Source organism: Accipiter gentilis, chromosome 28, assembly GCF_929443795.1.
Source record: "Accipiter gentilis chromosome 28, bAccGen1.1, whole genome shotgun sequence".
Taxonomy (NCBI): Eukaryota; Metazoa; Chordata; class Aves; order Accipitriformes; family Accipitridae; genus Astur; species Astur gentilis.
The window spans coordinates 4,877,943-4,890,139 of record NC_064907.1 but is presented as its reverse complement, the minus strand read 5'-3'; the positions used below and the strand labels follow the sequence as shown (position 1 = coordinate 4,890,139).

Sequence of the window (12,197 nt, the reverse complement as noted above, 5' to 3'; positions counted from 1 at the left end):
AATGCTAACTTTCTTCTTAACCCCTTTCTTCTTCACCAAGGAGCAAAATACAGAAAGAAGAGAAGTACTACAAGGGATGAAACAGCTTGGCCAGTGGCACGGCAGAGCAGCCGGGCAGCAAAAAGCAGCACAAAGGTGCTGGTTTGGGTTTTTTTGTAGTTAAGGTCTACCAAAATCTGTAAGTCCATCTCAGTTTTCACAGCCTACGTCATCCTTAATTTTGAAACTTGGAGGAAAACTGAATATGGCTCTTAATATTCCTTTCCTTTATTTTTTTTTTTGGTGTGTATTATTTTTATTATGTCATTAAGTGGATAAGACAAATGAAAAATGTAGCGAGTAAAGCTAATATTGGTGACGCTTCTTGAAGTACTTTACGTAAGAAGTTTGATACTTGCTAACTAAAAGAGCTGTGGAACTTAATCGTAGTTTATTTTACTTTGAGGTAAAGATGTGACTCTGCCTTTTCAACTAACAGTGTCAGTGGCCTGCTGTTTGAGTCTACCAGAGTGTACTCTGGCTTTGTGAACTAATGACTGTATATGCCAAGTCATGTTTTCTCCTCCCTTAAAGGTACCCTAACTGCTGTTGAAAGTTTCCTGAAGGTGAAATCTGGGCCTGAGGTTGGTTGGTTTACGCCTTCTTGGAAACTGAGAGGTATTTGTGGTGACTTCACTGTAGCCCATTAGAATAACTGTTGTTACATTAATTCAGACCAAGGAACAAGCTGGCAGTTCTTTGGTGATGGCTCTAAGAACTTTAGGAGCTAACAGAAGTATGCCGAGCAAACACGCTTTTGTAAGGTTCGTTTGCATAGGCTGTCTACCTAAAGTTTGCTGTGTTAAGCCATTTCAGGAAATAATATTTGCAGAGATGTCGGAAGGATTCATACATAAATAAACTGTAACAGATACATAGTGTGTTGCCAGTAATCCTAGTGTTTGGCCGTTTGGTGGGTTTTTTTGCTTGCTTGCTTGTTTTGTTTGGGGGGTATGTTTCAAGGTACATGTATTAGCATTACAGGCATTAAAGTATAATAATTGCAACAAGGTGTAATGTATGTAATAACTGTAAGGTCATTATTGAAATAATGCAACGATGACCCAAACCAAGACAGTGTTGGTGCCCAGCAATGGAACATACTGCTTCTCCTGTCCTGTCCTGAGCACCCATATTGCCAGATGGGGCCCAAGTCATAGCCTGTTCTTATGAGCATTGGGAGGAGAGGAGGAAGTGCGTGGATTGGGAGAGTAATATCTGTCTGTTAAAGGACAGGGAATAGTAGTTAATGAGAGTGTATAAATCTGTATGTTGGGTATAAAGGTGGTTTAAGTATGTAGGATAAGTTGTAAGTGCTGGTAAGAAGGGATTTAGTAACGAGAATTAAATACAATGGGGCAGTTTTTTATATATATAGAAAAATAAATATAAAATCTTCTCTGTATTAACTTCCGTGGGACCTGAGCATGACACAAATGGTATGGCGTAAGGGGTGGAGATTGCATTGGGTCTGGCTGAGATGGAGTTAATTTTCCCCGTAGCAGCCCTCATCGTGCTGTGCTCTGTACTGGTGCTAGAAAGGTGCTGATAACACACCAGCGTTCTGGCTGCTGCTAAGCAGTGCTCGCACAGCATCAAGGCTGGCTCTCCAATATTTCCCCCCGCCCTCACCCAGTAGTCTGGGGGTGGGCAAGATTCTGGGAGGGGACACAGCCAGGGTAGTGACCCAAACTGACGAAAGGCGTATTCCGTACCATATGATGTCTGCTCGGTGATAAAAGCTACGAGAAAGGAGGAGGGGTGGGGGGCATGTGTTAGTACAAGGTTTGCCTCCTGGAGCAACTGCTCTGTGTCCTGAAGCCCTGCTTCCCGGGAAGTGGCTGGACATCGCCTGCTGATGGGAAGTAGAGAATAAAGCTTTTGTTTTCCTTTGCTTCTGCATGCGGCCTTTGCTTTTGCTTTAGTAAACCGCCTTGATCTTGACCTATGAGGGGTTTTTTCCCATATGATTTTCTCCTCTCCCTGTCCTACTGAGGAGGGAAGTGATAGAGCGGCTTGGTGGGCACCTGGCATTCAGCCAAGGTCAATCCACCGCATTTCAATGTACTTTTATGCGTGTAATCGTAATACATCTATGTAATAATGTGTAATATATGTAATAATTGTAAGGTCATTATTAAAATAATACATGAAACCTTCAGATGCTGAATTAACTACGGTTTCATGGTATGTTGCCAGGGCTCTTGTGCACATGATGGGACCTGGAAGTCAGCGGTTTATGGCCTTGCGGATCAAGACAACCTGAGGAAGCTTCGAAAAAAGATAGGATATGCCCCTGTTCCAGTAGTTGGTGCAAAACTTAGAAGCAGGTATAAGAAGCGTAAGACGTGAAACACGCTGTCTTCTAACAGCTCCAGTATTCACTACATAGGTTGGCAACATATTGCTTTGCTAAATACTAAAAAGATGCATTTAGGACTTCAGTGTAATATGAATGGATAGATACTCATCTAGTAGAATTGAAGATAAGTTCAGTTTTACTGATTTGTTCCTATTTTACTGAAAAAAAAGAGAACATGTCCCAGCATTTACGGGCTCTCAAAGTTAACTTGTTCTAAGAGACTTTTGTTGACATGGCAAACTTTTGTGTTTGATTTCAGAAGCGATTGGTAGGAGGAAAAAAGAAATGTGAGGAGAGTATTATTTTGATTATCAAATTCATCCTCGCTGTAGTGCATGGGATTTTGAGTTGAGCCAGGGATAAATTTGGAATGGTTTGCTTTCAGTGGAAGGAGGTGAAGTCATAGAAATGCTTGAGGAAAAAGCCAGTATGGGTAGGGCTGTTATGATCTGTTTCTTTCAGCACGCGTGAACATGTGAACATTTTTTCTGACTTTCTTTTTTCCATTGGCAGAGGACTTGTGTTTTACAATCAGGAATTCAAAGAGTACTCCATTCGATTCATGGGATCTGATGGTTCCGTTGTGAAACGGTCTCAGTGTTACTTGCACACAGAGTTGCAGGAAACACCTGTAAGTTACTGGTTTTGGTATACTATGTCCTTAGTAGCATTTTCAGCGCATCTTTCCTTTATGTGATAACTGTTCTTAGTGCAGATCTGCGTAGTAGGGCTTCTGCAGTTAGGTAAATAGTAACGAACTGCGATGTGCTTCTGCTTCTGTAAAGAAGGAGGCTGGTGCTGTTGGTCTCCTTTGCAAGCTGTTTGACCTGATGTGGTCCAGGTTCTTCTGGGTGCACGGGCCTCTTTCATACTACTCGATGCTCTGCCTGATGAGCTTGCTTATTGCTGCTAGCATAATAGATACGAGAGTCTCTCGTAGGGTTCTTATGCTATCTGATTTCTGGGCCTGTATTTGTAGGGAATGGAAGCCTTGAGTCACGGAAATATTTGAAAGGTAGGCTTCCTTATTTTGGGGAATGATGAATACGTTAAATTCTGTTCCTGTGCAGAGGCTTTTCTTGTTTTAATCAGTGGAGCTTCTAAAAGCATTGTAATTGTAGTCTGTGCAACTATGGTCAGGTCAGGTCAGTGTAGTAAACATTCTGATAAAGAATTCGTATGCTGCTCATTTGTATCTGGAGACGTCTTTGATGCTTGGGTCTCTGGTGTGCAGAGTAAAGGCAAGGTGAAGCGGTGGTCGTGTTTAGTTTTTGTTTTCCATGGTTTCCTGAGAGGAGACCAGCCCCAACAACGTATAGAACAGCTGTGCAGAATCACAGGCATCAGTTAAGAGATGAAGGTGAGACAGTGCTCTGAAAATATACTTGGAAACTACTCATGAGAAAGGCTTCCCATTGCTATTCCAAAATTCTAAAGGAAGGCGTCAGTTTGTCTTAAACTAAAGCAGTAAGGGGAGGAAAGGAAGATCTTGGGAAAGCAGCCTGGAATTGGATACCAAAATGCACCTTTCTTTAAAGTGTTCCACTCTTGTTTACCATGCTCGCTCCCTCGCCATTCTGTAGTTACACTGTCTTCTCATAATGAATTACAAAGTGAAGCATTATTCAGAGAGTTGCTTAGAACCAAGACAATTGTCTAAGGCCCGATTTAAACAGCTATCTATTGTATCAAGCAGTTGCATCCTAATGTGGGGGTAGATTCATTTTTACAAATGAACTGATGCAAAAATTTTAATGTAAATTCTACCACTGGAAATATGGTTTTGCCTCAGGTGCAGTATGGCGCTTATGTGAACATAGGTGGTCTTGGCTCTGTTATCAAGCTGATGTTTGCTGGCATTTTATTTCTTCTTCTTGTGAAGTTGAGCTTTGGAAGAAAACTTCTGACAAAAGTAAGTGTTCAGAACACAAAAGAATTAAGTGTTTGGATATTTTTTCCCCCTCTAGTTTACTGTTGTTTGTTTGGTTTTTTCCCCTGTTCTTATATAGTACCCGGAATTTTTCTCTGCTGGATTCTTCACAAAGAAAGGACCAACCCAGAAACAGGTAGCTGACTGTTTTCCATCACAATTACTGAATAGATTTGTTATGATAATGGTGGACTAGTAATCTAGAGTCAGCTGCTTAGTCCCAAAGAAATAATTTCTAAATGCACATTGTGTGTGCCTGTTCAGTTAGCTTTGAATATTTAAATCATCATGCCTTCTGCTATTAGACATCAGAGTATGTGCAACTCATACCAGGAGAAAATGGGTCATGTTGCTGGGTCTGATGTATTTACAGGGATGGCTCACAGCACTCACATCTGTCAACGGTGATGACAGGGGGAGACTGAGTAGTACAAACCCAGGACTGAAAGCCCTGAGAGAATAAATGGACTTTAGGACAGTAACAGTTCCAACAAAGGGGAAGTGATTACAAATTTAGATGAGATTGTACCTTTTAAGCAATAACTCCCAATAACTCTTCTCATATTTAGATAGATGATAGTATTTGTGGCATAATAGACACCTGTATTTACTACTTGTGCTTGCCTGATAGAAGTGAGTTACTGTTTTGGTGGCCACGTTTGTCTTGTCCACTACAGATGGATGGAACCTCTTTTACAATGACTTTTTTTGGCGAGGGTTACAGTGAGGGGCAAGACCCCCAGTATGGCAAACCAAATGTCAAGATCTGCACTGAAGTGAAAGGACCAGGTATGTATGTCAGTAGCAGCTTACTGCTTTTGCCTTACATTCCCTGCTTGAAAAGAAGTTTATGGTTCCACTGCTACTCACCCTTGAGGAGCGCTTGCAGCATGGACAAAGTCAGCAGCCTTTACAGAGTATTACCTTGGATAGTAGCATTCACAGCCACTTCATTTGCTGCCTTGTCATTCGCTTTCCTTCTGACTTTCCCTGTTCCAATTTTTCATTTTTGCAGAGTAGAGCAGTTAAAGGGAGAGTGCTTTAAGGTTAGTTTTCAGTTGTTGCAGCCTGGACTTACTACTTGTTTATTTCCAGTCCCCTGTGAGTGAACGGAAGCAGATCTGGCATAGTATCATTTCTAGCCATAACATACCTGTGTTCAGGTCATTCCTTTGAGGGGAGGTGACACCTGAAGTCAAGTTTGGAGACAGCAAGAATGTGCATTCAGAAAGGAGTTAATGAAGCATAGCTTCTTTAAATAACTGCTGAATGCAACAGTCTCACAGCAAAAGTCTGAATTTAAGCACAGAATGGGGAAAGCTCTTGCTGTAATGGAGAGCCCTCTCTCACCTGTGAGGTGATCGCTCATGCTTGTTGTGTGGTTATAGGCCTGTAGTTGAAGCAGTATTTGTCCAGATTAGATCTTAAGGACTTCACCAGCTACTTGGGATGGTTACAAGGTAAAAAAGCTGTTCTTAAATGGGGAAGGCTGTTTTGTTGCCAAAGAGATTATTCTTCAGCACGCTGTGGGTAAGAGCGAGATTACATTCTACATTTCAACACGCTGTACATTGTTTGTTTGGGGTTTTTTGTTTTGTTTTTTTTGTTTGTTTGTTTGTTTGTCAGAGCCTGGCTATGTTGCTATACCAATTGCAATGGTTCAAGCAGCTGTATCTCTTCTGGAGGATGCAGCTTGTCTGCCTAAACGGTAAGTACTTTCCCATGCAGAACAGCTTGATCTCCCCTAAAACTACTATATGTGTATGTTTCTCTTGGAAACTACAGATCTCATAACCCTGTGGATTTTTGTCTTGCCTCACCCAAATGGCTGTGCAAGGGAGATAACTTCACACACTTTGCTTTTGCTTTATTAAACCACCTTGATCTTGACCTATGAGGGGTTTTTTTCCATATGATTTTCTCCTCTCCCTGTCCTACTGAGGAGGGAAGTGATAGAGCGGCTTGGTGGGCACCTGGCATTCAGCCAAGGTCAGTCCACCGCATTTCAGTATACTTCTATGCGTGTAATCGTAATACACCTATGTAATAACGTGTAATATATGTAATAATTGTAAGGTCATTATAAAAATAATACGTGAAACCTTCAGATACTGATTCACAGCCATTTACTCTTCATCTGCCTTTCAGTTTGAAAAGATGTAGTCATACGTCTTTAGAAATGCTTTTGCTGCATCTGTTGCATCAGTGTCTGCATTTCCAGTTAATGGAATGGTTTCTCTTGAGTTTGCTGGCTGCAGAAACAAACCTATGAATATAACCAGCTTGCTAAATTCTGCACACGCTCTCCTGTGGGAGAGAGTGGCTTTTTCTTTCTCAGGCAGTTATATACATCCTTGACTTATAAATAAATAAATAAATAAATGAAAGGTCTCACTCACTGTACCACTACTGTTTTTCTCTCTTGCTTTTCATTAACAGGGGTGGTGTATATTCTCCAGGAGCTGCTTTCTCCAAAACAAAACCGATCGATCGCCTCAACAAACGTGGTGTTGAGTTCTCTGTTATTAGCAAGCCTGAACTCTGAAGTCAAAACATAACTGTATGAACTAACCCCTTTCCTGGGTCTAACTCCAATAAAACTCATTTGGCTGTAAAAGCCTAATCATAAAATGGTTTCAGTGTGCTATTGTTTACAGCAGAAACAGAAGAAAAATGGAGTTAAAAGTTACAGTACTATTTGCTATAGCGAGCAAGCCCATGAAGGGGCTTGAGTTTTAGTTCCCAAGCATATTAAATCAGTGACTTATTGGGTACTAGTTCTAGAATTTTCTTTGATCTCTTCTAGCTAAGTTTTAAGCTACTACTTAAGAGAACCACTATGGCATCTGCTTCACAATCAGCCACAGCCTTCTTGCTTGGCCCCAGTCTGCAACTATTAAAAGCAGGCAGGCCCTGGATAACAAGTGCCTTAGCAGATGAAACAACTAGTTACTCCTCATGCCTGTTTGGGAGGGGCGCTATTGCTTTGTGGTGTTCTTGCTTTCAAAGCCCTAGTGCCCATAGTGAAATAAAAGAGTAGTTGTTCTTTCTCAGAGCTTAAGGAACGGTTTTGTCTCTTTTTTCCCCCTGGGTTATTATAGAGACCAGGTGACTCTGTACTGTTGTCATAAGGTATGTTGACTTTCATTCTTACTAGCTTGCCTGTAGTGACTTGCACTAAAATAGAAGAGAAAGCACAAAGAGTAGGGTTTGTCAATGAGACCGTCATCAGCAACACGGCAGTTCTTCTCCCCATGGTGGCCAGCGGTGCCAGGGCTGGGAGGCCTGAGTGGCCCTACAAGCTGGTGGTGGTTCAGGGTTTTTCTGGGTGGGGTGTTTGGTGGTGGTGGTTGTTGGGGGTGTTTTTGTTGTTGTAGCTAAGGTCTACCAAAACTGGTTAAGTCCATCTCGGTTTTTACATTCTACATCATCCTTTATTTTGAAACTTGGAGGAAAACGGAATATAGCTCTTAATAGTATTTTCCTTTTGGTTGATCACTTGCATTATGTCATTAACTAGGTAAGACAAATGAAAAATGTAATGAGTAAAGCTAATATTGGTGACCCTTACTGAAGTACTTTACATAAGAAATTTTCCTCCTAAAGTTCTGAAAATTACTCTTTTGAGATAGAAAAAATCTCTTCATCTCCCACAGCTGCATCACATTCACCATCTCTATTACCAGGCAAATCCCATGCAACTGTTGCTCTGTAGTATCACAGCTGTATTGAAGATTGAGATCACAACTATTCTGTTCAGGTAGGCAAAGCCAAAAAGATCAGCACCAAGAAGATTGGTCAGTTATGTCCTTACATGAGAAGAGTCTGATGGCAGTGAATGGAAAGACCGTTTAAGACAAGTAAAATTCCTACAAAAAGCCATCACTGAATTTGATGGAGACTGAGATTGCTTAACTGGCCTCGCTTAGGTTGTCATTCCCTTAAGTGGATTAAGAAACATATACATTCTTGCTTGTGGGCACGCAAGTCAAACTCTACAGAGCCATTGAGCACTTAAATAATGAGATGGTTAAGCTACAAATTGCATCTCTAACGGCTTAAGTATATTGAGAAGTCCAATGTTAACTTACTTTGTTCCCTGCAATAAACACGAGTGTATTTCAGAAAGCTATGGGACAATGTGCGTACTGCAGTTAACTTAGAACTAAACTTCCCCTCTTCAAGACTGTTCCCAACGTCCTGCTTCCAGAAGGATTCTACATATGCTTGTGCTGTTGGTGCTCATAGAAATCGCACACCTACCTCCTCACCTTTCTCTCTCTGTGTATTGAAGTTGCAGTCGTAGTACCAAAATACAAGCAATCAGTCATTCACTAAGAATTCACGATTTAGGCTGGATTGAAACCAAGTTCAACAGCAACGCGCACCACACCAATGACTGCTGTGGGATAAGCCTGCTCTTGGACCTTGCCAGGTCAGAGTCACAGCCAAGGAGTGAGTGACCTGAACGAACAAGCCACATCAGTGACTGTAACTTGCATTTTTCCCACTACCTCACAGATTGGTCATCCGCACAGCACAGTGCATTGGAAAATGCATTGCATTTTAGGAACAGCTTTAATTCAAAAGGAACTGCGGTACATTTATCTCCAGGCTTATCAAAGAGACTCATGATCTTGACTGCTTTGGTGAAAAAAGCATTCCTGGAATGGAAACCTGGAAGTTTTGCATAGAAGGCAAAAGTAAAAGAGAATAGGAAACAAATGCTGTCTTATTACTTGAAATCCTATTCTCTCTTTGTATTTTCAGATTGGCCTAGACTAATAGGTTACAAGTATTGCCTAACAACTCACAAGAAACTATGGACTGGTTTCTGCCTGTAGCTTGTTTTTTTCCCCACCAGAAATCAACACCTAAGCTATTTCTGATTAGTTACATGGGAACCGATGAATTTCCAGCAAATAAATGTATTGCACTGACAACCCTGAGAGTTACCTCCGGCTTTATTTACACACTAGGCATGTTCTTGTAATACGATCCATTACAGATCTTATTATTGCAGCACATTTTGATGGGTTTCTCTCTTCTAGCATCAAAGGACTGCCAGCAGGTCCTTGGGGGACGGCCTCCTCCCCTGTGCTCTCCTCCAATACTAATCGTCTCTTTCTGCCCCGACGTCCTGTTCCTACTGTAGTCGTGGGTGTGCTTGATTCCTGGTTTGGCTGGGCAGCTCTTTGGTCAGGAGCATCCGTTTTTTCTAGTTTAGCAGGTGGGACTCCTCTTATTCTCCTCTTAGGAGTATCAAGGATTCCCACTTTCCCACCTGCACACATGTCTTCCTGAGCAGAGAGAGATTCTGTGTCTGCCAGGAGATTTTGTGCCCGCTTCCTGGCCCTTCTTCTCGGAGTGATGGGAAGTTTGAATTCTGTTTGAGGAAGCGATGATTTAGACAGATCAAGGTCAGAATTTTCTGAAACTTCTGATGAACTCATTTTTCTTCTTCTGCCTCTTTTAGCTGGCACCGGTAAAAGGAGTTGGGCACTAGGCTGCACCTCTTGATCTTTGACAATATTTTGCATAAATTGTAAATTAACGCTTTTCAGTTTTCTTGCACTTCTGCTGGGACTGACTGACGTTTTTATCTTATGACCAGTGTCAGTCTGGCCAGTTTCTTGACCTCCTGCTGAACTTTTCCCTCCTCTAGTCCTTTGGGAAGTAGCAGAAGCGATAATGCTACCTTCAGCAAGAGAAGTTTCCTCGTTAGCCTCTCCCAAGAGTTCAGCTGCAGCTTCCTTCGCTCTCCTTAATCTTCTTGGAGTAGCGGCTCCGGACTGTGTAGGGAGGGACAATGTTCGTCCATCAGAAAGACTGCTTTCTACTTTTTCTGCACTACTTGGTTTAGGCTTCCTGCCTCTCCTAGGAGTAACAGGCATCACAAGCATTTGCTCCTCTTGAGCATTTTCTTCTGTTTGAAGACTAGAAGTCTCAGGTGCTTCTTTTGTTCGCCTGGTACTTCTCCTTGGAGACAGTGCAAACAGACCTGGTTTGCCTGTCTTCAGTAGCTGCTGAGTGCCTGCCGATGGAGTACTTAGACTTCTACTCAGCTGTCCCCTTGCACGTGTTCTAGGAGCAATGCCGTACTCTACTTGACGTACGCTGGTTTCGTCTTCCACTCCTTCTGGCACAGTTCTTAAGGGAGCTTTTGCCTTCTGGAATCCAGTTACCTTTTTACCTGTGGTTTCATGAATAGATTGTTCTACAACTTCAGATGTAAATTCTTTACTTCTTGTGTCTTTGATTGCATCCAGTATGTTCTCAGCAATAGCTGCCTTAATGGGTTCAGGCACATACGGGAGCGGCTCTGCAATATTTTGAGATGCCCGATCACTAGTTACAGTGGACACTGAGTTGGTAACATGCTCTTGGGTTTCAGTATTTCCTAAACTGTTGACAGGTTTTTCCTCTGTTGTTGTGCCAGCTGCTTTAGAAGCATCTACTAATGTAGGGTCTCCCACCTCTGCTTCACCTTCTTCTCCTTCCAAGACTAAAGTAGAATTACTCTGAGATGGAAAAAGCTCTCCATCTCCCTCAGCTGCATCACATTCACCATCTCTGTTATCAGGCAAATGACATGCAAGCTGTTGCTCTGTAGTATCATGGCTGTACTGAAGATTGCCTGAGGGATGTAGTTCACTATATGGTGATGTTTCAGGTGCTGCTTCCGAGGCTTGTGCCTTAACCGCACCATCTTCAATAACCTGAAGTTAAAAAATGTCTCTTAATGCATTATCAGTTACCAAACAGACTAACTTCAGGCTGAGCTAGATGAAGCTAAGGACAGTGAAATGCTGCTTTTCCTTTCAGATCGCCACCAAACGTAAAGTTAGAAACATACAAGGTACTCTCTACTACAGATAAAAGTTTATGCGTCTAAGGGACAGAGAACAGAGTATTCCGTGTATGGAATCACATGCTCCATTTCTGATACTTCTGTTCCTGACTAACGATTTGCCACCCCCCGTGAACAAAGTGACCAGTTTTACAATACAAGCTGTATACCCAGCTGGCAGTAATCATCACATTGCAGTACTTTCCGGACTGACTACAAATCCACACAGAGTGACCGACTCTACATCTAACGGGGTAAAGTACAACGATGTCCCCCAAGCTTAAAGTTTCGGTCATCATAGTTGTCACCGCAACACTTAGTCAAACTGGCCAGGTATCACATCGCACAACTCAACACCGCACTTTAAGGAATCACTTGGATTGCAGGAGACAACACATAGATTCTAAATACCTCCCTCTCAGCCTTTGTAGCTCCCCATACTGAGCAATTATTCTCTCCTGCTAGAGCCACATGAGACACTCAAGCTTTTATGTTGAGAACAAAAGTAGTCTCTGTTATGTATTTCAAGTGACTCAGATGGCCAAGATAATTTAATCAACGCGTGAAGACCTTTGCCCAACCCTCTAAGTCACAGTGCTAGCCAAAGAGGGCAGAAGGAAGAAGCCACTCAGCGGGAGCCTCCATAGAATCTGCTTATTTTCTTGCCTCCTGCCTTGTCAAAAGTTGCTAAAGCATCATCTTTTATCGTATTCTTAAACAGTTGTTCAACCCTAAACAAGACCCGAACGACATGCAGGAGACCTCGCATAGGACCATGCTGGTTTCAGCAGCCCAAGGATATGCAAATTTTCAAAGTCCTCAAACACTATTGTAATTAGCCTGGCAGAGAAGGGGAAGATGCGGGCAGATTTCTCCTCCCTAGGCTGGCTCCCCAAGGAGAAAAGGTAAACAGTGTAATCATTAACAGTCTCCAGGCGATGGCACCCCAAGTACGGAGATGGCCCCCATAGGCGGGCTCGCCGAGGAAAAAAGCTAAAAGCTGTAATTACTAATAG

At 42.3% G+C, this 12,197-nt stretch overlaps 2 protein-coding genes across 2 annotated transcripts in view; one reads left to right on the top strand and one right to left on the bottom strand.

The window, feature by feature from the left end:
* Window positions 1–633: 633 nt before the first annotated feature.
* On the top strand, window positions 634–6,962 carry LOC126051526 (saccharopine dehydrogenase-like oxidoreductase). Its single transcript, XM_049830852.1, has 7 exons — window positions 634–2,369; window positions 2,915–3,032; window positions 4,194–4,313; window positions 4,411–4,467; window positions 5,009–5,120; window positions 5,958–6,039; window positions 6,771–6,962. The coding sequence occupies exons 1-7, from the start codon at window positions 2,224–2,226 to the stop codon at window positions 6,874–6,876; spliced, it is 741 nt and encodes a 246-aa protein (XP_049686809.1). The 5' UTR covers window positions 634–2,223; the 3' UTR covers window positions 6,877–6,962.
* Window positions 6,963–9,295: 2,333 nt separating this feature from the next.
* LOC126051804 (protein ELYS-like) overlaps window positions 9,296–12,197 on the bottom strand; it is a 38,700-nt gene continuing 35,798 nt past the window's right edge. The window contains exon 32 of the mRNA XM_049831496.1: window positions 9,296–11,050. Coding sequence (XP_049687453.1) covers window positions 9,296–11,050 — 1,755 coding nt within the window. The remainder of the gene's footprint in view (window positions 11,051–12,197) is intronic.